General features: G+C 42.2%; 2 protein-coding genes across 2 annotated transcripts in view; both read right to left on the reverse strand.

The window, feature by feature from the left end:
- Positions 1–814: 814 nt before the first annotated feature.
- On the reverse strand, positions 815–18,391 carry LOC144599065 (ciliary rootlet coiled-coil protein 2-like). The gene is made up of 5 exons (XM_078409789.1): positions 18,181–18,391; positions 14,405–14,517; positions 12,045–12,176; positions 4,099–4,278; positions 815–2,724 (listed from the first exon to the last, which is right to left on the reverse strand). The coding sequence occupies exons 1-5, from the start codon at positions 18,389–18,391 to the stop codon at positions 2,641–2,643; spliced, it is 720 nt and encodes a 239-aa protein (XP_078265915.1). The 3' UTR covers positions 815–2,640.
- Positions 18,392–24,757: 6,366 nt separating this feature from the next.
- The window catches only part of LOC144599066 (uncharacterized), a 34,723-nt gene continuing 32,008 nt past the window's right edge, over positions 24,758–27,472 (reverse strand). The window contains exon 11 of the mRNA XM_078409790.1: positions 24,758–24,982. Within this exon, the coding sequence (XP_078265916.1) occupies positions 24,758–24,982 (225 nt within the window). The remainder of the gene's footprint in view (positions 24,983–27,472) is intronic.

Consider the following 27,472-nt stretch of genomic DNA (forward strand, 5'->3'; position numbering starts at 1 on the left):
CAGATTCAGAGCAAAATTTCAAAAGGGAGTTATAGAGTCATAGAGTCACACAGTGTGGAAACTGGCCCTTCAGCCCAACTTGCCCACACCAGCCAACATGTCCCAGCTACACTAGTCCCACCTGCACGTATTTGGTCCATATCCCTCTAAACCTGTCCTATCCATGTATCTGTCTAACTGTTTCTTAACCATTGGGATAGTCCCTGCCTCTACTACCTCCTCTGGCAGCTTGTTCCATATACCCACCACCCTCTGTGTGAAAAAGTTACCCCTCAGATTCCTATTAAATCTTTTCCCCTTCACCTTAAACCTATGTCCTCTGGTCCTCTATTCCTCTCATGATTTTATACAAGTTAGATGAATAAATACTTTGTGTAAGAAGGAACTGCAGATGCTGGTTTACATAAAGATCGACATAAAGTGCTGCAGTAACTCAGTGGGTTAGGCAGCATCTCTGGAGAAAAGGAATAGGTGATGTTTCAGTCAAGACAACTTCATCACACTGACAGTCAGGGAGGGGAAAACTAAAGGCATGAGAAGATGTCTCTCTTTGGATGAATACTTTGATTAACTTCAAACTCATAACCAACCAACATCTAAAGTCAACCAACAGTTAATTGCAAGTTTGTTAATTAAGAAGGGCAGCCCTATATTGATAATATTATATATAGAATAACTCCAACACATCCCATTAAATTCACATTATAACCAGTTTTTATTCATTAAAAAATTATAATCACTTTACAAAACTATTCAAATATTTTCCATGAACTCTCATTAAATTTGGTTTGTTGACTACAGCTATGGTTGGGCTGACATTTTAAGCTATATTTAATTGAAGAGTTAAACACAATATTTAATCAAGCTATCAAACACATATTCTGACGTGATAAGAAGCAACTCAGAATATTAGATATACCACACCAGTACAACTAAATTGAGATAAAGACATGGAAATGAATTTTAAAACTGTGATTAAAAGAAATTCCCTCAATGGGGAGTTGATTCTAAAATATTGTCTGCAATTTGTGGGAGGGGTGGGTCGTGAGATGTGCATGATTATCTGTTAGTCTACCTGTTGAATTGATAGAAGTATATATTTTTAGACAGCCTTTCCATTTTGTTAAGCAGAATTAAATCCTTTTGGGAAGGTGACAGTATAGGTAGTCATTTTGGCCAACCTGGACTCTCAATTCATCAAAGAATGACTCCTGTCCAAGTGGGCATCTGAGTAGGGCCTTGATGGAGATCTGGCATCATCAGTCATCGATGATACCTTGGCACTAGGACTGATTTTATTAAGGGCAAAGAATTAGTAAGAAATAAATCAAGACATGATGTTTAGACAACGCCAAATTTGGACTTTAAAAGTCTGCATGTTTCATGAGGAAATAAAAATGCAGTCAAACAGAGTTTGATAGCAGTGGCTGTTAAATACAACCCTGTGGCAAGGCTTGGTATATCTTGGCATCTATAGTGCATGAACACAGGCTGTATCTGGGTGATTTGAGGAAGAAGAGAGCAGTGAAGGGGTGGGGAGAATTGCCAGCACCTGAACCTGATCCAATTTTCCTGAAATTAGTGACAGGCTGCAGGAATCAGCTGAAGCTTCTTCTATAACCTAAAGTTTAATTACACTGCCACCTCAGTTTAAAAGAGCAACATTAACACACACTGAGGATCAAACTTGAGATCCTCTCGAGCGCACAGTTTTCGCCCTACAGTCTTTTTGGGTCTCCTTCCCTGCCAGGCTATCCCACGAAAAAAGAAGAAACATTTGCAATGTCTGGTCAGTCACAAGGTTAGGCTAATATTTAGCTGCTGAATTGGTTTCGATATAGCGTTCATTATTTGGGGTTGGGCAACTATTCCTCTCTGACCTATGAGATTTTAGGGCATCAGCTAAGGGCGCAGAAAGTCTTTTTCTCACCATGGTTGCAATGGAGCACGGAACTCTTGGATTAATCCTGTGTCAGATCAGAAACCATCCTGCTCTGGATCATAGCTCTCAACCATGAAACCAAAAGTGTAAGGTACCAAACAGAGGGCATGTGCAATGTTTATGAATGTGTTTTATGTACTTCCTTGGGAATGTTGTTCTTTGACTTTCAGGAGTACAGCTATGGATAGTTAAGTGAGCAAACAGGGCAAATGAATACAGCTGCCATCTGGAAAGTGCCACGTCAATAATGTAAACAGTCTCTGTCTCGACAGAGGCTGAGGTCAGTGGTTGTTGGGAAGGTTTCAGATAGGTGTCCCAGTGTGAACGATTCAAAAGATCAGTCTATTCACAGTATTGAAGTTAGATGTGAGAAGGAGCAGGAATGTCTGCTGGAGCTGTGGGGTGGGAAAACCCATTTGGTAGCTGTAGGCCACAGTCCAATCAAATGGAGGGTGTCAGCAAGACCTTTTGACCTCTGCCAGCATCCCAGTGTAAGGAACCTTCCTAGATGTACGGGTATTGAGGATTACCTCTTTATATGTGCAGTTCAAATAAAAAGGTTTACTGAGCTGTTATTTTCAAGAAGATTGTCATAAAATGGTAGCTACTCATTCATCCATTTAAACTCTTTGCCTGGAGTATTCAATGTTATCCTTTGGCTCTCCTTAGGACATCTGTGGGCTCGATTTGTTGCCCAGTTACTTTCTTGACCTGAGCATTTGTGAAATATAGGCTTGCCTTTTCTTCATCTCCCGATCCAACTGCTCCTGTAGGATAAACACCTAAACAAACAGAACAGGTGACCTGGTGAGTTAGTTTCATGTAACATTCAACAATACTTTTTGAGATGGCTCTGTTTTTAGGAATCCATTTTCATTCTCAGTTATTGTTTAGACTATCAGTAACTTGCAAAATCAGAATCAACCTGAATAAGAGTCCCAACTTGAAACGTTGCCTGTCCATTCCCTCCCCAGATGCTGCCTAACCCACTGAGTTCTCCAGCACTTTGTGTTTTGCTCAATATTCTAGCATCTGCAATTCCTTGAGTCTGCAAAATCAGAACATTATTTGATAAATGAAGACTTTGATGTCTGGCAGCTGGATCAATTTGCAACCCTTCAATATGACTGGTTTAAACCAAATTTGGTTTAAGTCAATATGACTGGTCTAAATCAAAACCGAATCTGCTAAATCTTTTACCATTAAACATAATTTATTTCCATTAAACTTCATTTATTTCCATCGAGCCAGTAGCTCCTTCATGGACATCTAGAATTCTTTGTGTCACGATATTACCTCTTGATCTGGTTTGTTTCTTAAATGCTGTCAGCTTCTACTGTAACCAAATAGCCATTTACGTAGGTTTTAAGGCAAGACATGCTTCACTGATCATGAGCTCAGCTTGAATCTATTCCATGGTTAGGCAGCATAGTAATAGTGAGGAATGGATAGCAATCTAGAATCATAATGTGGTAATGTTAGATAATTCCCAAACCTCTTTCCTAGCCTGAGTGGCCATTGTCGACTGTAGTTGGCCGATTGTGGCAGATACACTACACAGTCATATAACTCAAGGGGAGGCTAAATACTTCCTTCTTGGCAGTAGATTTCCGTGTAAAGACTGCCAGTTCCTGGAATAGTAAAATTAAATATGTAGCTGTGCTGGTATAATGAACGAGCAGGAAATAAGGCAGCAGGCATATTTTCAGAAACATAGATCCATTGAAATGTTAGGACTAGAAGAAGCCATTCGGTTTGTCTTGTCTACACTGTGTTTCAGGGTCTGATGTTCATTCCCAAAGTTTCTAATCTCCCGGACTAATTCTATTTTCCCAGAATCACCATTTTCCTTTTATGTTTCAGGAATTATCCCATACATTTCAGAATGCTGGGACTGCCTACCACATCGCCAAACGGGCCACATTCCAATAGCCCGCTAATCTCTGTGTATTTCTTATCTAAAATCTCAGCCTCCTTTCAATTACCTGTCAACGGAAAACACCTGTCCATGTTTCCTCGCTTACTCTTATCACAATTTTAAACATGTCAAATTCCCCAGCTTCTCACTGGTCAGATTTTGGAGATAACATGCTGCGGTTTGCTGTCAGTAAATTGTCCTTGGTTGATGGGGCAAAGCAGACGTACAAGACACACACCTGTTCTTCGAGCTCTTTGACACGCTGTCTATGGGCTCGTTCCTTGGCCTCCAGTACCCTTTCAGCCTGTTGGTTAGCAGTCCGCAGGCGCCCAGTTTCCTTCTCCAGCTCCTGATGGTGGCGGGTAGTCAGCTCAATCAGTCTCTGACTGTGGCTCCGCTCCATTTCAGCTGTCAGCTCCTGTCAGAAAGAAGTCCGACTGGGTAACGTTGGCAGAAAGCACACAGGGCTGTTAGCCTAAATGCGGATTACATGCAATTGCACCAACTTCATGCAGGAATAAAGGCATTGCTAACACTCCCTAAAAGCATGTGTCTCCCCCCCCCCCCCCCCCCCCCCACCCCACCATTGTGTCCTGACTGATATCGTGGGCTGTTCCTGTGGAAAAAAAGGGTTTTCCCAGGGATTCCCAGGCACTGGGGCAGCCCAACAGCTGGAGCACCGGGTTGTTTTATTTTTAGTTTCTCTTTACTTCTTCATGAATTTTATGACTAATTTGCCTCAATGTTATTGAAGCCTCAAAGGATCCTGTCACCACCCTCCTTCACACTAACTCCTCTGATGAGGTTAAGGACTCATTTACATTGTCCACTAGTGGGCAGCACAGTGGCGCAGTGGTAGAGTTGTTGTTTCACAGCGCCACAGACCCGGGTTCGATCCTGACTACGGGTGCTTGTCTGTACAAAGTTTGTACGCTCTGTCTGTGACCTGTGTGGGTTCTCTCCGGTATCTCCGGTTTCCGCCCACACTGCAAAGATGTACAGGTTTGTAGGTTAATTGGCTTGGTTTAATTGTAAATTGTCCCGAGTGTGTATAGGATAGTATTAGTGTGTGGCTATCGCTGGTCGGCATGGACTCGGTGGGTCAAGGGCCCTGTTTCCATGCTGTATTGCTAAACTAAACTAAAGTAGGATTGTTTCATCAGCACAGGAGAAGACAGAGAAATACAGTAAAAAATACAGTAACAAGATAGAAAATCTTTCATTTATATTGTTACGATTCCAAACTTTGCAATGTCACAAAGCTCTTTAGAATTCAATATGAACTTTTGATGTGTCGTTGTCTGAAAGAAGAATCACATGTTGAGTATTACAAATCTGATGCAAGAGCAAGGTTACAGATGTTACAGCTGTGGAAGTTCAAAGACAGATGAGATGAAATTAGATTTCACTTTTTTGATGAAAATTTGTGTTCCCCACAAAAATATAGTGGAACTAGCTAAGATCCAGTGTAAAACAGACTTAGGGAGATTTACATCTACAAAATAAGGACCAAAACAGGGCACACACAATTTCCAACTCATCACAGTTGCCAGAGAAGGGCAACAATATGTAAAGGGATAGAGCAGGCAGACTGCAGCAACACATACAGTGGCGACCGTGAAGAAAGCAGCTCCATATTCAATCGCAGCAAGCTGCAGGATCTGTTTAATGAGCTACATTCCAGGAGAGTGGGCCTGTTGTCGCATAAGAAGTCTTACGGATTAAGGGCAGGTGTAGGCCATTCAGCCCTTTAAGTCTGCTCTGCTATTTATGACTAATGGTCCATTTTGTTGCACTATTCTTATATCCTAACTATCCAAAGATCTAATCATCACTCTTTTGAATGAATAGAATGATTGAGCCTACACAACCATCCCATGATAGAGGATTCTAAAGAGTTACCACCCTCCGAGCGAGAACATTTCTCATCTCCATTTTAAATGGCTAACTTAGATTTCTGGCACTTGCAATTTTTGTTCTGATTATCATCACCTTGACAATTTCTTCTCCCCCCTGCTTCTGCTGTGCTCCAAGCTCTGGGTCTCCTTTCAATCCTGCCTCTGGCACAAGCTGCTGTCTACAGTTGTGCCCACATGCAGCAGATAAAGATTAAGTCTCCCCATGTGCTGCCGGGCAACGCCAGACTGACACAGGCAATAAAATCGCATCTTTATGGGAGTATTGTCATTTTCCACAGCTCCTCTGCCATTTGTGTGTCGCTCCTTGAATCTGTGCTCAGTTGCAATGTTGGAGAGAGCATTGCAGATGCAGATATTGCTAGAATAATGGAAATAACCCCTCTTCTCCTCTCAACTTGTAACATGAGAGCTTTGACCTGCACCCAAGATAAGAGACAAAGTCTGTTTAAGATTTCAGCTAAAGAGGGCACTTCAAAGTCAGCACTCCTCCATTACCCCTTAAGTTATAGTATCAGGCTCTGCAGCATAACTTGAACCCACAGTCTTTTGACTCAAGAGTTATCATAAAAGCTACAGTTGTCACATAACCAATTGCCATGGAGAATAAAAATTGTGCAAGACCAGGAAATGGGAGCAAAACCAAATTTAATGCCAGTGCAAAGAACTGCAACGTAGTACACTAACTGTTTAAACACCCACGTGCAACTGTTTAACTTTAATCTTCCTGTTCCTACATGTTGTACTCTGTGGCTTCACGAAGGAATAAGTACAGCTGAGATCTTCTGCATATCGCAGCACCTGAGGATCCTAAAACTGACGGGTCTTCCTGCAACTGTGCAGGAGTAACACAGTCAATTAGACATGAAGAGCGAACGAGGGGGAAGAAAATGTCTTTTGATCTGTGCGGCCACATCCGTATCCTCTCTCACTAATGTGACTAACATACACTTTCCCGCAACTAAACAGTAATTGAGCCAATGAATCACAAAACTGGTAACAATGCATCATATTCAATCTGCATTCATAGTCTGAGTGCCTTCAGGCACTTGTGTGGCCAATTCCTTTGGTGGTCCTTGCTGCTGGTCACTATCACCATTGACAAATGCTTGCAACTTCAGAGCATTCCTGTCCAAGACACTAATCTTTCTGCATATTACAGCTAGGACGCCTGCCAAAACCTCACACATTCTTCACTGCTGCTCAACAACTTTCTTGTTGGTTGACGGCACTTGAGGTGCAACATCTGTGTCCACTGAGCGGAGCATGAATAATCCGGCACTGGTCATGTTTCTATCGTCTGTTCCTACTCACTTGTGTGCCTCTGAAACCAGGTGAAAACTTGTTGGACCCATCAAAGTGTATCTGACCTGATGCATATCAGGCAAGTCCTGTGATGGTGGAGCTTCAGTGTGAGTGATTTCCTCCTCTGACGAAGAGTTGCTGATATCTAGTGTCCTAGATGTGCAACACAGGTTTAATGTGGAACACAGTTTTAATTTTTCAAGTTAGGGATGTTTAAGGTCATCAATGAGCACGTGATTGTTACCAATTAAGGGTCCTTATGGGTGATTGTATGCAACATATCTGGTGAATCAGGTTCTGTAGCTGTGGGGTCCATGTAACCCAATTTATTATGTTTGCATATTCCACCTTAATGCTACCTTAGAGTGATCCAGCACAGAAAAATGAATGCTGGAAATCTAAGATTAAAAAACCCCCCAGAAAATGTTGGAAGCATGAAGCAGCTTGTGGAAAGAGCAACCAACGGAATATTTCAGGACAAAGACCCTTCTTCAACAACCCTCTGCCCCAGTTCTGATGAAGAGTCCTAGACCTAAAATATTGACAGTTTTTCTCTCCATAGATGTCATCTGATCTGTTGAACTTTTTCCAGAATTTTCTGTTTCTAATTATTCTGAGTGAGTAGAAAGCTTTGAGTTAAAAGGATGGTTGGAGATAATTTTTTGAAGGAGTTACAATACGGCATAAACATGTGGAAGAATGTCCATGGTGGTTGAACAAATCAAGGATATGATGAAGTCAAGAGATAGATAAACATACCAGTGAGGTAGGTTGGTATGAAGGCTGATCACCACAGGACTAAATAGTAGGAGTCTGTAATCCTTGGAATTTAGAACACTGAGGGGTGACAGGGTCATAGAGTCACACAGTGTGGAAACAGGCCCTTCAGTCCAACTTGCCCACACCAGCCAACATGTCTCAGCTACACTAGTCCTACCTGCCAGCATTTGGTCCAGCTCCCTCCAAACCTGTCCTACCCATGTAGCTGTCTAACTGCTTCTTAAATGTCGGGATGGTCCCTGCCTCAACTACCTCCTCTGGCAACTTGTTCCATAAATCCACCACCCTTTGTGTGAAAAAGTTACCCCTCAGATTCCTATTAAAACTTTTCCCCTTCACCTTAAACCAATGTCCTCTGGTCCTCGATTCACCTACTCTGGGCAAGAGACTCTGTGCATCTCATGATTCCTCTCGTGACACTTTTGAGACATAGAAGGGTAGCAGGGTAGTTGTTGAGATGTTATTCCTGGTGGGGGATTCTGAACAAGGGGATATAATTACAAGATTAGGGAGCAGTCAGTTAAAACTGAGGTGCATAGAATTGTTTTCCCTCTCTGAGGGAGTGTATCCCTGAAATTCTCTGTCTCAGACTGTCATGACACCATTGTCAAGTTTGCAGACGACACAATGGTGATCGGGCTGATCACCAACGGTGATTAAACAAACTACAGAGCGGAGGTGCAAAACCTGGCAGACTGGTGCTCAGATAACAACCTGTCCCTAAACACCTCCAAGACCAAAGAGCTGATCATCAACTTCCGTAGATCACACAACGGGGAATACGCTCCGATCTTTATCAATGGGGACAGTGTGGAGAGAGTGTCCAGCTTCAAGTTTCTGGGCACACACATTTTGGAGGACCTCACATGGTTGCTGGTCAAGAAGGCGCAGCAACGACTGTTCTACCTGAGAACACTGAAAAAGTCTGGTCTGCCCCAACAGCTGCTGACGACCTTCTACCGCTGCACCACCATAGAGAGCATCCTAATGCATGGCATCCCTGTGTGGTATCTCAGCTGCACGGAGGCAGAGAGGAGAGCTCTTCAGCGGGTAGTCCATAGAGCTCAGAAGACTATCGGAACACAGCTACCAGCCTTGGAGGGCATCTACAACACACGATGCCTCAGAAAAGCCACCAGCATTCACAAAGACTCCTCACACCCCTGCAATAGTCTGTTCGAAATTCTACCATCGGGCAGACGCTACAAAGCCTTCTACGCCCGCACCTCCAGACTCAGGAACAGCTTCATCCCCAGGGCCATAGCTGCTATGAACCGGTCCTGCTGAGCCGGATGGTCACATCGCACAGCGAACCGGCACAGACCTACTTGAACTTTATTCTGTTTTAAAACTGTTTCTAATTTTGTTTCACTGGGTTGTCTAAATTTATACTGATTAGCTAATTAATTTATTGCATCATATGGAAGGCGCATTCCCAATCTCGTTGTACCCCTGTACAATGACAATAAAGATATATTGTATTGTATTGTATGGAAGTCAGGTCATTAGAATTACTTCAAGAGAAGCTCTATAAGGGTATGTGGATGTGGCACATAGATGAGATGAGGACCGCTGTAGATCAACCAAGATCATATTGAGGGCTTGGGGGGCCTACTCTTTTCGTATTTTCTGGTGATGTACTGAAATTCCCTGCACTTTAAGTTTGTTTGATTAATTTAATATCGTTTATTTTTGTTGCCGGATAGGTTGATTGGCACCAATTAACAGGCCAACAGCACTTTGAACTTTCAATAATGGCGCCAATAATGATGGTACCTGTATGTGTAATATATGCAAAAAGAATTTCACAGTGCAGCTGCATATGTGACAAATAATGCACTATTTTCATTTTTGTTCAAGGACACTTTTACTTGATTTCACTTCCTGACAAGAATTTAACTTGGAAGCAACATGCTTATTTGGCAGACACAAAAAGCTGGAGTAATTCAGTGGGACAGACAGCATCTCTGGAGAGAAGGAATGGATGATCTGAAGAAGGGTCTTGACCCAAAACGTTAGTCTGAAGAAGGGTTTCAACCTGAAACATCACCCATTCCTTCTCTCCGGAAATGCTACCTGTTCCGCTGAGTTACTCCAGCTTTTTGTGTCTATCTTCGGTTTAAACCAGCATCTGCAGTTCCTTCCTACATATGTTTATTTGGCATCTGTAAACCATTCAGTGCACTTGCGTGCTTTAAACTGATATGCAAAATACTGCTTCTGGATGTTCATATTGGAGATCACAACTCAGACTGTACCCTCAAGTACCTATATGTAACTCCCATCTGCTCCTTGAGTGAAGCAGTCACCACCTGACAGGAAGATTTGGCTTATGACACCCTAGATGTCACTTGTGACACTAGTGTATCTACACAAGAGTTATGGGACTAATTCTGTCAACATGGAAGCAAATCATCATAACTCCCCTGCACATGCAAACATTGACAGAGAAGTCACATGGTTTATGACGCATTAAAAAAACACATTGCAGTTCTAAGGAATGAGGCAGATTTTTAATCAGCAATTGTATTAACCCAGAAATGCAATAAAATAATCAACTAACTTTTGCATAATGTGATATTCTGTTATTCCCCCTTTCAATGAGTGGGGACCTCATTGAAACATACAGAATAATGAAAGGCTTGGATAGAATCAATAGACAATAGGTGCAGGAGTAGGCCATTTGGCCCTTTGAGCCAGTCGATGTGGAGAGGATGTTTCCACTAGTGGGAGAGTCTAGGTCATAGCCTCAGATTAAAGGAGATTCGTTTAGGAAGATGAGGAGGAATTTTAGTCAGAGGGTGGTGAATCTGTGGAATTCTTTGAAACAGAAGGCGGTTGAGGCCAAGTCAATGGTTATATTTAAGGCAGAGATAGATGGATTTTAGATTAGTACCGGTGTCAGAGGTTGTGGGGAAAAGGCAGGAGATTCAGACGTACAGGTATGTAGGTTAATTGGCTGGGTAAATGTAAAAAAATTGTCCCTAGTGGGTGTAGGATAGTGTTAATGTGCGGGGATCGCTGGGCGGCACGGACTTGGAGGGCCGAAAAGGCCTGTTTCCGGCTGTATAGATATGATGATATGATATGATAGAAAGGGGTTCGGAGAAAGAGATAGATCAGCTGTGATTGAATGGTGGTGTAGACTTGATGGGCCTAATGGTCTAATTCTGCTTCTATCACTTATGATCTAATGATTTTGTTATTATACTTTAATGTTTTTGCACCACAATCTTGCAGTAATCTGCTGGTTTGCACTTATCGTATTTATTTTTGTATTTATCATTGCTATGTGTATACTGTTTACTTTTCAAGTAAAAAAGGAATTTCATTGCGACCTGGATTAAATGGCAATAAACTAATCTGAATCTTTAAGGGAAAACCATAGATCTCCATGAGTTGATTCAAACACAGCACTATTATATTGAGGCAAGAATGCATTTGGAAGTATAACGTTGTAAGAGTCAGTTTCATAACCAAAAAGTGAACAGGCCCTTTTAAGTAGCTTCTTTAAGATAGCCCCCAATATAGGATTGTGTTTCAAACCAGCACCAGGCCTTTAAGCCAACCAAGCCCAGGTGGACCATCAAGCTTCCAAATACTCACATCCATTTTCTTGCATCCTATACATCCCATGGCACGATGACACAACTAGCTGCTCTAGATAGAGCTAGAGCACGTAAACAGGCCCTTCCACCCAACGATACCATGCAGATCATCATGCATTCATTTACATACCCCACATTCTCATCAACCCTTCTGGATGCCACCATTCCCCAACACATTTGGGACAATGTTCAATGGTCCACATTCTTCCTGTAAGCACTTGTTTCAACTAGTTGTGCAGGTTTGCTCCATATATCAAAGATACAGATTCAATAAGTTAGCTGGGCATTCCCAAACTCCACACAGATAGCACAGGATGTCCAGATTGAACCAGGGTCACTGGAGCTGTGAGGCAGCAGCTCTATTAGCTGCTTCACTGTGTAAACCAATACTTTAATGTCTCCAAATTCTCAGAAACTTCCAGTTAAGATGAATAGAGAAGAAGGCTAATGTTCGAGGACTGAAATGAACAAGAGAGTGAGGGAAGTTCAGTGGGAAATCCCAGTAACAGAGGAAGTGAGTTATGTCCAGTGACTGAGAGAGTGATGAACATCCAGTGGATGTGACTCGTCCTGACCTGCAGTTGCTGAATCTGCCTTTGAGTTTCTGCGAGATCCATTTCTGTGCCACTGAGCGACTGATCCATCTGCCCTTTCTCAGCGGACAGCCGCAAGGCATCTTCTTCCGACTTCAACCTGCCCCGTTCAACCTGAAACGAGAGACAGCCATCACAATGACGAGAGGTAGAGTGGGGTCATTTACACTGATCCCTCCGCACGTAACGCTCAGGCCTAGTCATGGCAAGGGGAATCCTGTGGGGAGCCCTGGCCCTTGAACTAAAGGCTGTCTGCAAATGGGGTCCAGCACAGGAAAACACAGTTCTGAGGACTGCATTCCTTCTCATGAGTGAAGCATGAGTTCAGCCTCCTGAACCGCATGCCGGTATACATGCATACACACGAACACTCAGTCACACACGGAGAGAGATGCGCACAGCCTTATGCGTGCACTCACAGACACACTCGCACAAAACCAAACACACTCTCTCAAAAATACACAGGTGGATGCACATGTGCACACAGATGCACACACATAGCCGTATGTATAATATACATGTGTACACTCACACGCAAAACCAGCCTCACACAAACAGACAAGCAGACGCACTCAGACTCACGTACAAGACAAGTACCACGTGGTACCTGTCCTCGTGCCAAATGAAGCAGGGTGGGTCAACAAAAGTATGTCTTTCATTCCTTTAGTGAGTTGGGAAAGTGCCAATTCTGGTAGGCAGTAATTTGAGAGGTTGTTGATCTATCTGTACATTCTTCCCTTGCAGTGTAACAAAAAGGGGAAGACTCTGCAGGCTGATCAGCATCTGGCAGGTTTTGCTGTGATCCACCCTTCCATGGCCGTCTCCATCGTTATAGCAGTTGATGAATGACGAGGGGGATTTCTGCAACGCTACTGACCCATGTGGTGGTGAGATGTGGTCAGTGATAGTGATACCCACTGATGTCAGCTACCCCCTGGTAGAACGTACGGTGGTAGCTACAATATCAGTTACTTTAGTCAGAGGGTGGTGAATCTGTGGAATTCATTGCCACACAAGGCTGAGGAGGCCGTCAATTGATATTTTTAAGGTGAAATTGACAGATTCTTGATTAGTACAGGTATCAGGGGTTATGGAGAAAAGGCAGGAGAATGGGGTTGAGAGGGAAAGATAGATCAGCCATTGAATGCTGGAGCAAACCTGATGGGCTGAATGGCCTAATTCTGCCCCCATAACTTATGAACTGGCCAGGACCTGGTAACGGGAGGTAAAACAACAAAACAGACTTGGTTGGTAGTCCCCTTCCTGCGGAGTTTAATGTTATAATAGAGCGATTGTTTCTACTTTTTTTTTTTTTTTTTTTTCTTTCTTTTCTAGGGTCTACTTTCTTACTTTACTTCCTTCTCTAACTTCTTTTCCAAGGGGCTTTCTTTTCCCAACACTCTCTTGCACTTCACGACTCTTGCGCACTTTCTTTCTTTACTTCTTTACTTCTATCTTTTTCTTAAAGCTCAAAAAAAGGAAGCGGTATAAAAAATGTATTAAGATATACCTGTTGTATTATTGTAATTTACCGTACTTTTAATAAAAAAAACAAAAAAAAAAAAAAAAACTTATGAACTGGCATGTCGTGTAGAACCAACGTCATTAAAAGCTGATTCAGTTGATTTTTGCTTGTGAGATGTCCCTGTGTGCTCTGATTACATTAAAAAAGTAATTACATTTTGAGAGTGGCTATGGAGTAATCATGAATTTGCATGTACGGACGATTGCAGTGATCAAAAACAACAGCAGGTGTTCAAAGTTCATATTGCGCTGGATTCCAGACATTGTGTGTGTGTTCAGTGTAGACAACTGGGACAAGCACAGGCCTGATCCATGAACTCAATTCATTGAGAGTCACAGCTTAGAAAACCAGTGAGTTTTTTTCTGTGAAACATAGCCTTGTTAAATTTGCGTTGAGTGATTCACTGACTGTTGCCGATTTATATTACAGCCTTGCCTTGTAAATGCTGCTGACGGTTTTTGCTTTCCACTAGGTCTACCATTCCATTCCAGTCACCAGTATTTGGCTGGGAAGGAACTGCAGTTGCTGTTTTATACCGAACATAGACACAAAGTGCTGGTGTAACTCAGCGGGTCAGGCAACACCTCTGGAGAAAAAGGATGAGTGACATTTGGGGATGGATCCCTTCTTCAGCCAGAGACTGAAGAAGGGTCCCGACCCAAAATATCACCCCTCCTTTTTCTCCAGAGATGCTGCCTGACCCGCTGAATTACTCCAGCACTTTGTGTCTATTACCAGTACTTAGATCTTCAGATGAAACCGACTGTGAGCGTTATGGCTATATAGATTCTTGCCGGCATGACGAATTCACCCCCACCCCAACTCCCAGCTTGAAGAGCGAAACCATGTTTTGAAATCTGTGGTCCTCTTTGACGTAATCAGAAGAATTTGTCAACGCAGGAGCCAGGTCAATAGTCCATTTTCTAAAAACTATGATGGAAATGAATAAGGGGGCAGAAATCAACTGAGTACATCTCAACATCTTCTGTGGACACATTTTGTGATCCTAACTGTTTTTTGTCTATTTTATGTATAGGTTTCCCTATAATCCATACTCTTTCTGTGTCTAGGATGAACCTTTGAAGGATGATGAAGATTGCAACAAAAGGTGAGAATGAGAGACATAAGCATCTGAGCCAGAGTTCCACAAAAATTCCTAATCCAGCAGTTACAACGTATCCTTCCACATTCCTTTCTCTTCCCTCCTGAAGGTCTGATTCTACGTCAGGGCAAACTAGCGACCGGCACCAGCTGCTCTTATCCAAGGGGAATTCCACAAACGCGGGCCCAGACTGTGAGTACTGGCATTGCATGCGTCCTCTGGGACATTGCAGCCAACAGTATCCTATTTCACCTCCTCATGACCACAAGGCACTGAATGCTTGGCTAATTTCCTTCCTTTGCCCTTCCTAGATCAAAGCAGCTGGCTCAGCACCATTGGGGATATTGTCATCAAATATTACAGGTCCTCTTGTAGAGTGGCAGCTCACCCTCAGGTCACCAGGGTGGAGAATTCAGCCTGGAAAGCAAATGCTGGTTGAAAAGCTTCCCCTGACATCTCCCTGGTACCCGAGTTAGCTGGACAGCTCATCCACACATATTAAGAACGAGTGGCCATACATTATCTTTGGAAGACTTAATGCTGGTTTGACACACCAGAGTTAAGGTTTCTGTGATAAAGGATCTCACCGACAAATGCTTTTAAGGAATCTTCCAGCTTAACAAGATACTGAATAAGCAAAGCTGTGTGTCATTCTGACAGGATAATGTAAAAACAAAAAATTCAGCCCTACACATTTATCACCTTAAGAAAGCAGATTGATTTTATAAACACCGAGAGTCCTTTCATCTCTGAGACTTAATGTTTGAACTGAAGAGATTATGATTCCCTGAGTGATGATGGAATGGGCTAAATACTGATTTGACTCCATTTCCAAAGCATTGGAGGCAGATATGACTTTTTCTGCCGCGGATTGGCAACAGGGTATCAATGGAGTCAGAAATGCCACCCTGCTGCAACTAGACTGAAATACGGTAATCGGTGTGATAGGTGACTGAACGGGGCTCAGGTTAGATCGGCGTGGAAAATCAGTTCGGTCGGTGATCGGTGATGGGCGTTTTGGTCTTTTTAAGCCGCCTATTCCCTTTTCCATTTCCAACAGCTGGGTGTCTTTTAGTTCAGGGAAACCAAACAGAAAGTGGAAATTAACCGAGGGAGCTCGGAGAATGTTACATTAAATAGATATCTATTTGAGGTGTTTAGGATAATTCAGGGATTTGATGGTTCAAATGGACAGAACATTTGGTGGGAGTCCAGAACATGATGATGTAGCCTTCCAGCTGAACTAGGATACTGACGGGGTGATGTCAGGAATTAATGGAAAGAGAGAGATACTTCCATGGAAACAGGGCGCTCAGCCTGAGTCAGTGCCAACCATCAATTTTACCAATCGAACTTTAAACCATTTTATTCTCTTCACAGTCCCATCAACTCTCCTTAAATTCTTCCACCCACCTACACATCACAGTTGCCCATCCACCCACCAAGCCACATGCAGTGTTGGCTCGAAGGGTTGAATGGCCTACTCCTGCACCTATTTTTTCTATGCAGTCACGGACAGAACATAGACATCACCCGAGGCCAGGATCGAAATGGGGTCACTGGAGCCCTACTTCTCTCGTTCCCAACATGGCTGAAATCTGGGAACTCTCTCCCCACAAAACGCTACTGTCAATTGAAAATTTAAAAATGGGGATGGGTAAATTTTATTTGCATTGAAACTGTTTTGCAGCCCAACAGAGATGTGTGAAGCAACAGCCTGAGAGCTGAACAATCTCCTGCTTTTGCATTCAGCAGTTTGGCCGAGTGCAAGTTCATTGCAGAGTGCAAAAGGGAGTGGGGCTGAAATTCCTTGTGCAGTGTTTTCACAAACTGACACGCTTGTGTCAAATTCTTGTCAGTGCTATTATAACAGCCATTGGCCCATTTTTAAATAAACAGCTTAATGACTCCTCTAATGTAGCACGCAGGAATTTGACCCAAAGATGCCAGCGATTTTAAAAAAAAAGTGCTTCAAGAATTTCACTCCTTGACAGGTAGGCATTTTGAATATCCAAGTGTATATGTAGAAAAGAAGATAATTTTCCTCCTATGTTCCGAGTGTCAATGATGAATAAAAGGAGAAAAAAGGGCTGAGAGACTGAGGTGAATTTATGTCGGACCTTTCATAGCATTTGGATTGTAATAAAGTGTTTCAATGCTTTTGATATATAGTTCCTGTAAATAAGGGTGAGACGTAATTGTTATAGTCACATAGCAGTGAAATAGGCGTTTCAGTCAAATGAGTCTGCACTGATCATTTACACCAATCCCACATTATTTCAATTTTCAGACTGAAAGATAATACTTCAGTCTGAAGAAGGGTCTCGACCCGAAATGTCACCCATTCCTTCTCTCCCGAGATGCTGCCTGACCTGCTGAGATACTCCAGCATTTTGTGAATAAATACCTTCGATTTGTACCAGCATCTGCAGTAATCTTCTTATTCCCATTTTGTTCCCCCACATTCTGACCAACTCCCCCCAGATTCTACCACTCACTAACACATTAGGGGTCAATTTACAGTGGCCAATTAACTAACATACTACCTGTCCTGAGGATGTGGGTGGAAATCGGAGCACCTTGAGGAAACCAAGGAGAACATGCAATCTCCACACAGACAGTACCCGTGGTCAGGATCAGAATCTGAGTCTCTGGAGCAGTGAGGCATCAGCAGCCACTGTACTGCTGAATGATTCCACAAGAGTAAATAAGGAGACAGGTTTTTTTTCATGGAGTTCAGTGAGGAATGGAGCAGTTTCCAAATGGCGGAATGAGAACATGAGAGCAGATGCAGCCTCAGTTCCACATAATATCTGAAAGATAGTATCCCTTCAGTATTGTGTTTATCAATCACTCCAGAATGCATTATCAAGTTTCTGGAGTCCAGTTAGAACTTCGAACTCATGGTAAGATAGTAAGCACTGAGCTCAGGCTGTTCATGGTTGTGCGTTTAGTAGAGCCGCTACCTTACTATGCTGTACAACAGAGAAATTATTTTGGCCAATTAAAAACTACAATGTAATCTTTTTCCTGATTAACTCCACGTACAAACATTAAACTTACGTCTTAGTGGCTCACAGACAGGGAGCTGCAAAATAAGAGAAAGATTAGAATTCAATCAAACCCCCTTGTTAGCCACTTGCTGCAAAGTTGGTGATTTTGCCTGATTGAACAGTCTAGAGAGTCAAGGGTGTTTAATTGCCATAAGCTCCTGGAACGGTACAATGACATTCTTGCTTGCTGCAGCTGTACAGGCCCATTAATGCGATAACCTATTGCTCTTCCTATTGTACTTGAGCTTGGCTTTAAGCATAGAGTTTTCTGATTGGATTGGATGCCATGCAAAACAAAGTTTTTCACACTACCTCAGCACATGTGGCAATAATAAACCTAAAGCTAGTGGTCTCGTGCAGAGTGGAGTGCCAGCGAGATGGAATCCGCTATTGATCTGTTGAGGCGATAGGCAAATTGTAGTGTGTCCAGGTTCATACAAAGGCTGTCACTTGAGCTAGATAACAATTGTGTGCAAGCCCTGCCACAGTTGCCGATCATCCATTTGATATTCCAGTTTAGACCAAAAGTGTCTTTAGCTGTCTCGATGGCCTTCTCTAGGTCGTACTTGGAATTCTTATGCAATGCTGTATTGAAATATTTGAATATCTGAGAACTGGTCCTCAGTAGATCGCAGACCTCCTGGTTCATCAAGGATGAGCATAATCAAGGACGAGTCACTCTCCCATCAGGCAACAGGTGTAGAAGTGTGAAAAAACGAACAGTCAGGGGCAGTTTCTGCCTAGCTGTTATCAGGCAACTGAACCATCCTACCAACAACTAGAGAGCAGTCTTGACCTATTATCTACCTCATTGGAAATCCTTGGGATATCTTTGATCGGTCTTTACCTTACACTAAATGCTATTCATGTTTTCCCTTTATCATGTATCTGTACTCTGTGGATGGCTCGATTGTAATCATGTATTGTCTTTCCACTGGCTGATTAGCACACAACAAAAGCTTTTCATTGTAACGGTACATGTGACAATAAACTAAACACAAACTCATCTCATCCAAGGCTTTTCATTAGGGAACACTTAGATGGTCTTGCTGGGAACACACTCCTCCACACATTGCCTTATGAAGTCAGTAACAACTGTATCGTATTCACTCAGGTTAAAAGGTGACAATTTATGACAAACTGATTGCTTTCAGCAAATCATGTCTCATGCATAAACCTGAATTTATAACGCAGGAACAAACTGTGACTGAATCAGAATTACAGGAACAAAATTATTTTTTGTCTCCATGACAGAAAACTCTGTTCTTTGTTTCTGTGACACCATTAATCATTATTCCCTTACTATAGTCTCGTCTGTCACTTGTCGTGGAATAAAGGAGAGAAGCAGAAGTCGCTCTGCATCCCCATAGCATCCTCTTTGCAGTTCACACTGCCACCCAGCTTTGTGTCATCTACAAATTTGCTAATGTTACTTTTAATTCCTTCATCTAAATCATTAATGTATATTGTAAATAGCTGCAGTCCCAGCACCAAGCCTTGTGGTACCTCACTAGTCACCGCCTGCCATTCTGAACGGGACCCGTTAATCCCTACTCTTTGTTTCCTGTCTGCCAACCAATTTTTGTGAATTTGTGGAATTCTCTGCCTCAGAAGGCAGTGGAGGCTGATTCACTGGATGCATTCAAAAGAGATTTAGATAGGGCTAGCGGAATCAAGGGGTATGGGAAGAAGGGAGGAACGGGGTACTGATTGTGGAGGATCGGCTATGATCACATTGAATGGTGGTGCAGGCTCGAAGGGCCGAATGGCCTACTCCTGCACCTATTGTCTATATATCTATGTATCATTCTCATTGGAGTTATTGGGAAGAATATCGACCTTGATTCTAGTTCTACTGAAGTATGTAAATACCTACAATGGTCTCCTGGCATGAAATAGCCCTTTGCAACTGCAGTTGTATATTCATGGGATCTCTGTGAGTTTCTTTTTAAGTCATTTGTCAGCATCTGGGTGTCACTTGCAAGAGTAGTATTATTCCAAGCTCCTGCTCCTATATCAGAGCAGTCATACATTGAATGAATTATTGGACCAAGGTCCTTCTTCATGCTCATCTGAATTGGTAGTACATTTCAGATTCACCAGTGTGGATCTGGAGTTACACATAGGCCAGATGGCAGATGACATTCTCTGAAAGTCGTCTGTGAGCCAGATGGGTTTTTACAATTGTTTTTCGTTTTGTGGTAATGATTATTCATTGGTTTTTGGAGCCTAGGTATTAACAACATTTAATTAAATTAACTGCCACGATGGGATTTAAACGCTGGCCGCTGGGTTGTTAATCCTGGCCTCTGGGCTACTAGTCATGATAACCACAACACCACCATAACCTCCATATCCAGGTGTTAATATTTATGGTGGCTCTTCGGAGAACATTTAGTTGCAGGAATCTTCCAAGACCATATTACCATTTGTCGGACTCTCCTGGAAATGTGGTGCTTTTGCAGGAGTCTCAATTGCAAAGTCTGAAACTTATTGGAGTGGTATAAAAATATTATGTAGGGTATATGATCTGCTACACTTGCATATTATTATAACCTTTGTTTTTAACAAGATAATTTTCCATCTTGTAAGTATAAGGCAACCTTTTCCCTTCACGTGAATATACTGCAGGAGGGCCATGGTTTGACTATTCTTTTAGAGGATGGTTTATAAGATCATAAGACATAGGAGCAGAATTAGGCCACTCGGCCTATCGATTCTGCTCGCCATTTGAGAATAGCTGGTCTTTTTTCCCCCCTCAATCCCATTCTCCTGCATTCCCCCCTTAACCTTTGATGCCCATGCTCATCAAGAACCTATCAATCTCTGCTTTAAAAATCCCCAAATGTCTTGGCATCCACAGCAGTATGTGGCAATGAATTCCACAGATTTACCATCCTCTGGCTAAAGAAATGTCTCCTCATCTCCATTCTAAAGCTACGTTCTTTTATTCTGAAGCTCTTCCCTCTGGGTCCTAGACTTTTTCACTACTGGAAAGAGATTGGCAACTCTTTGTCAACAATGGACCCTTGCCCTTGATGAGAAATGTTTGCACAGAATCACCTCTGAGGCCAAGCTTATTTTCCAGTCATTTTATGATATTGGATCATATTCCAGTTCTCTCAGACTAATTAGCTTGCCATTATTATAGCCTCTGTATTTACCTCATTATTATTTGCAACAGGGACTTTTCTAGGGGGAAAAAAAGTTTATTACCTAAGTAGTTTTGCAAGGATTGCTATCTTGCTCTTTGGTTCAAATTGTTTATCAAGTACAAAACAAGTGTTGAGTTTCTTTAAATCTTCTGAATGACTTAAACACGTGAATCAGTGATTCAGTTATATGGTGGTATTGCAAGATCAGGAAAGGTCAATGAGGTAATTCCCAGTTGACAATTTCAACTGAATTTCCATGACCAAGAAGAATTAATGAAGAGTAATTAAGAAGGCACCAAGACCAGAAATAGCTTCCTCTGTAGATTGAATTTAAATATTATTTGCTTGTGTTGCAAGTATTGGCAGAAAAACAAAATGTGAAGAAACATTAACCACTAAATATTTAAGAAGATTAATGCGGAACCACACCCTTCTTTTGTGTGGATGAATTCTGATAAAAACATTGCCAATTTGCCAAGTAAAGTTATGTTGTAATGAGAATCTATAAACTGCGTCTGATCACATATCTTTTCTGGCAATGAAACATTTAATCATTTGTTCCCCCTCTAGTCTGCTCAGAGTGCACAGAAAACATCAAACAACAACTCATATTGTGAACAAGTTTAATGAGATCAATAAAATATAAATATAAATAATAGAGGAACATTCAGCGTTTAGGATGGCAATTCTAAATTTACAGTTGCTTAAGTGGGGTATAGCTTGTATAGAATGAGCATGAGTTGAGTAAGAGTTTGGGCCAAGAAGATACAATGCAATGGCAATGAATGTCTCCACACATGATGGTAAGATTAACCAATGTTACAAAACTGATCTAACATTCATTGAGGTTTTAATCTCTCGGCGACTACTCACAAGTTCACCATTAGTTACCAGCACCGAGCCTTGCGGCACCCCACTAGTCACTGCCATGCTATTCTGAAAGGGACCCGTTAATCCCTACTTTTTGTTTCTTGTCTGCCAACCAATTTTCTATCCATGTCAATACCCTTTCCCCAATACCATGTGCTCTAATTTTGCCCACTAATCTCCTGTGTGGGACCTTATCAAAGGCTTTCTGACAGTCCACTGGCTCTGCCTTGTCCATTTTACTTGTTGCATCCTCAAGAAATTCCAGAAGATTTGTCAAACATGATTTCCCCTTTGTAAATCCATGCTGACTTGTTACTGCTATCCAAATGCGCCAAATTACATTTTCATAATCGACTCCAGCATCTTCCCCACCACCGGTCAGGCTAACTGGTCTATAATTCCCTGCTTTCTCTCTCCCTCCTTTCTTGAAAAGTGGGATAACATTAGCTACCCTCCAATCCATAGGAACTGATCCAGTATCTAGAGAACATTGGAAAATGATCACCAATGTGTCCACGATTTCTAGAGTCACCTCCTTGAGTACCCTGGGATGCAGACCATCAGGCCCTGGGTATTTATCAGCCTTCAGTCCCATCACTCTACCCAACACCATTTTCTGACTAATGTGAATTTCCTTCAGTTCCTCCGTCATCCTAGGTCCTCTGTCTCCTAGTACATCTGGGAGATTGTTTGTATCTTCCTTAGTGAAGACAGAACCAAAGACATAACCCAAATTCACCTGTTTCTGTCTTCAAGGGACCCACATTTGTCTTAACTATTTTTTTCCTCTACACATACCTAAAGAAGCTTTTACTATCCTTCTTTATATTCTTGGCTAACTTACCTTCTTACTTTAGCTTTTTTTACCCATATTGCCTTTTTAGTTACCTTCTGTTGATCTTTAAAAGTTACCCAATCCTCTGGCTTCCCGCTCATCTTTGCTATGTTACACATCTTCCCTTTTATTTTTATACTGTCCTTGACTTCCCTTGTCAGACACTGTCGTATCTTACTCCACTTAGAATCTTTCTTTCTCTTTGGACTGAAATGATCCTGCATCTTCTGGATTATTCCCAGAACCACCTGCCATTGCTGTTCCATCATCATCCCTGCTAGGGTCCCTTTCCAGTCAACTTTGGCCAGCTTCTCCCTCATGCCAACATAGTCCCCTTTGTTCAACTACAATATTGACACTTCCGATTTTACCTTCTCTCTCTCAAATTGCAGATTAAAACATCATATTATGGTCACTACCTCCTAATGGTTAATTTACCTTGAGTTCCCTTATCATATATGGTTCATTACACAACACTAAATCCAGAATTGCCTTCTCCCTGGTAGGCTCCAGTACGTTCCTCGAAGAATCCATCTCAGAGGCACTCTACAAACCCCCTTTCGTGGGGTCCAGTACCAACCTGGTTTTCCCAGTCTACCTGCATGTTGAAAACTCCCATATCCACCATAACATTACTTTTGTTACATGCTAATTTTAACTCCTGATGCAACTTGCAGCCTATCTCCAGGCTACTGTTTGGGGGCCTGTAGATAACTCCCATTAGGGACTTTTTACGCTTATAATTTCTCAGTTCTATCCACAATGACTCTACATCTTCTGATTCTATGTCACCCCTCGCAAGGGACTGAATTTCATTCCATACCAACAGAGCCACCCCACCCCCTCTGCCCACCTGTCTGTCTTTTCGAAAGGACGTATACCCCTGAATATTCAGTCCCCAGCTCCGATACACTTGCAGCCATGTCTCTATAATTCCCACAACATCTTACTTACTAATTTCTAACTGAGCGTCAAGCTCATCCACTTTATTTCTTATACTTCGCGCATTCATATATAACACTTTTAATTTGGTATTCACTTCCCCTCTCACACCGGTTCTTATTTCACCTGACCTTACTCTCTTATCCCTTCTTGAACTTTCCATCCCATTAATTCGGGTGTCTTTCGTAATTTTTCCTGTACTCTCTTCCCCTTTAACTCCATCCTTATACTCCCAATGTATCAACCCCTCACCCCTGCTATTTAGTTTAAACCCACCTGTGCAGCACTAGCAAACCTGCCTGCTAGAATGTTGGTCCCCCTCCAGTTAAGGTGTAACCCGTCCCTTTTGTACAGGTCACCCCTACCCCAGAAGAGATCCCAGTGGTCTATAAATCTAAATCCCTGTTCCCTGCACCAGCCCCTCAGCCACACATTCAGATCCCCTATCTCCCTGTTCCTGCCCTCACCAGCACGAGGCATTGGAAGCAATCCAGAGATAACCACCCTAGAAGTCCTGATTTTCAGCCTTCTTCCTAACTCTCTAAACTGATTAATCATTGCAAGGATAAGTAGCCCTAGTTTCAGATTCAACTATTAAACGAAAGCAGGTACCCCTGCAACATTAAACAGTATTTTCTGCGATGTTAATAAATATCACAGAATCATATTGAATTTAACTTTGTTTATCTCTGCTGGGGAAGGAAGTACAGACTCATTCTGTTTGTGATTCAATATGGATATTGATTTGCCATGCAAAGGGATCCAGGGAAAAGAGTCATGTGAAGATCATAGGGAGGAGACAACAAGAAGTAAAATGTAATCAACAGTCTTACAACGACTACGAGACACAGGGAGATCACCTTTCCAGGGAATCTGGTGGGTGTGGGGATGGACCTTTCCGACTGCTGATTGTATTTCCATTTTCATGTCATATATTATATCCCTTTAGTGATTGGCAATCACTATATTTCTGAGATAATTCTCCTTTATTAGGTCACAATTATTTTGGTGGTGCCCTCTTTCCATGAGGGTGGGGGGAATGTTTCTGATCATAGTCACACACCCATTGCCAAGTGCTCAAAAATCCTTACAAGAAACTGAGTATGTAAGAAATAGGAGAAGGTGTTGCCCATTCTGCACTGTGGTTCAAAGAATCTGTCATTCAACGTACTAAGACTGAATTTTCACTGCAACACACATTGTCTTTTTGAATTTAATCGCCTTCATGAGGATCTCTACTGCTCTCCAGGCTAGAGATTTCAAACAATTCACAATCCTTTCCACAAATTCTGGTCATCCCGGTCCTATGTGGCAGAATCCATGTTGCAATCAGCTCCAGCTTCTCCAGCAGATAATTCATGTAAAGCATCACAAGTACTTGTCTATTACCACTCGCAGAGCCCGAGTGTGATAATGATTTCCATGCTACCTCCCATGCCTTTGAATCAGAAGTTCAGGGGTTTAAGTTGCACTCCGCAAACCTGAATATAAAAAGGCAGGAGAACATTCCAATGTAGAGATTCTCCGGTGCCTTCTTTTGGAAGAGGTGCTAGACCAAGGCCGCACTAGTTTGAAAAGATTCTTTTAAGTACTTAAGATTCCGTAACCTAATTCAAAGACAAACAAGGGGGTACTGTTGACCTGGCTAACAGTTCTACCTCAACCATCATCACAACTACGGAACAATTTATTATTTATTTCATTGTTGAGTGTGGGGCAGTGGCCAAATGAAAAATGATCAAGTGTCCTACACCACACCATTCCTGACTGTAAATCACTCTTGCACATTCTTGAGATCATCAAAGGGACTATATAAAAGCTAATTTTTCTTCCACTATAACAGAGCACCACTAAACTACATTGTAAACTGACAAAACCACTGACGCCTGTTCTATTCTCTCTGACCGCAGGAGCCAACAGACCCGCAGAGAAAGGGAAGCGAGTTAGTTTTGATTTGTTTTAAACTTTCATTTTATTTGTTACAAGGGTTTCTAATGGGCTTTTCAAGCTTTAAACAAAGCAGGGTGGGCACTAACCAGGACGCAGGCACAGTGCCATCACACAGCTCAGACTGAGGAATGGGCCGCAATGGAAAGTGAATGATCGGCCCACACACAAATATGGTTTAGCTGCTGGTCAAAATGAACATTTATGATGCACTTCTGCTGATTCAGGCCCTTGGATTTTGCAGCTTGAATAGTAATAAACAGAGCCCGTTTGCCAAGACGTGTTCTGTTTGTGTCAAGATTCAGTAAACCGGCAATAAATAACTGCCACTGGGTGATCCTTTGCAATCCAGCCCATTTTACCATTTATTCAGTCACAGAATCTCAACAGAAACAAGCTCAGCACTTCATGAAAAATATGTGAAGCACAAAGTGACGAGATGTACCAAATCTGTTGTGATTTTCAGCAAAACTGGCCTAAGATTTAAGATATAAGATTTCAGATATAAGATGGCTGATATTTTATAATTGGAGCATAAACTTTTGCAATGCATGTAAGGGTGATGAGCTATTGAAACCGTTTAAAAGGGGTGCAGATAGAGAGGTTTGCTCCACGGGTATTCTGTAAAGTGGGAATGAGTTTGGTACATTGGAAATAGCTTTGCTCCATTGGATGGTGGTGCAGTGGAAGCGAATATAAGGGAGTGAAGTTGCTTCACTTTTATAAATAAGAAAGAAACCAATAAAGAAGATGAAATACAATCTAATGTCTGTTTTGTCATGTCAGCTTTCACAAGGGAGAAAATATAAACTACATGTTCTGACGTGTACGTGCCATTTTACGTGTTTAAAATATTTAATAACGATTTAAGATATCATGTTGCACTACCACTTATCTTAAGTAAAAAAGGAGGAACTCAGTGGGTCAGACTGTGGTATCTATGGGAAGTACTGAACATGGACAACACTTCATTCTGAGGGAATCAAACTTTATTCCAGTGATCTGTGGATGGAAATGGATGGATGATTTTATGGGTCAGGACATTTCTTCAGACTCAGAAATGTTGTTTGTCCATTTCCCTTCACCGATGCTGCCTGACCCACTGAATTCCTCCTTTAGTTTCTTTTTCATCAGGATTCCAGCATGTCACCAACCTCTTGTCTTCAGTAAGTGACAGTCATAGTCTCCAGCAACTAATATAATTTCTAATTAAGATACAGATCTCCAGATATTTCTGCACACCGTTTTCATGTTATGGGCCTCACCTCAGCTACTGCCCATTCAACTACACCTCTTCCCAACCTGTGTCATTTATCAATGCTGCCTGTCCTGCTGAATTACTACAGCATTTTGTGTCTACCTTCATTTTAAATCAGCATCTGCAGTTCGTTCCTACACAAATCCAGAGGAATAAATGGGTTGAAACAGAGAACATAGAAACATAGAAAAATAGGTGCAGGACTAGGCCATTCGGCCCTTCGAGCCAGCACCGCCATTCAATATGATCATGGCTGATCATCTAAAATCAGTATCCCATTCCTGATTTTTGCCCATATCCCTTGATTCTTTTAGCCCTCAGAGCTAAATCTAACTCTCTCTTGGTTTGCTTAAGGCTCCAAAGCCTGTAGGTCTTTGGAGTGTAAATAAAACCGAAGATCTCAGAAAAAACCCATGCGGTCAAGGGGAGAACGTACAAACTCCATACAGACAGCACCCGTAGTCAGGGTTGAACCCCGGGTCTCCGGCGCTGCATGCGCTGTAATGCAGCAACTTTACCGCTGAGCCAGCCTCCAGTAGGAGCTGGTTGTAAAGCCTGCATATGCTGCATCGCTGTCCTGCTGATCTTTGGGAAGCATGTTGTACACTGGAGGAAACTCTCCCTGTTGCAGCTAAAGAACAGCTGCGTAAAGGGTTGCCATGAGGTGAGGGAAAACACAGGGAGAGGTTCACCGTGATGTTAGTGGCCCCATGCCTCTGTGAG

This window comes from Rhinoraja longicauda, chromosome 13 (assembly GCF_053455715.1).
Source record: "Rhinoraja longicauda isolate Sanriku21f chromosome 13, sRhiLon1.1, whole genome shotgun sequence".
In the NCBI taxonomy this organism is placed as follows: Eukaryota; Metazoa; Chordata; class Chondrichthyes; order Rajiformes; family Arhynchobatidae; genus Rhinoraja; species Rhinoraja longicauda.

What these genes read in the sequence shown, in the direction of transcription:
- LOC144599065 (XM_078409789.1), bottom strand. Translation starts at nt 18,391, where the DNA reads ATGAACCAGGAGGTCTGCGATCTACTGAGGACCAGTTCTCAGATATTC. An exon ending in TAGCTCAAGTGACAGCCTTT is followed by an intron (nt 14,518 to 18,180) that starts GTATGAACCTGG and finishes TTTCCATCATAG; the next exon opens with TTTTTAGAAAATGGACTATT. An exon ending in TCAAAGAGCTCGAAGAACAG is followed by an intron (nt 2,725 to 4,098) that starts GTGTGTGTCTTG and finishes CTGTTTGTTTAG; the next exon opens with GTGTTTATCCTACAGGAGCA.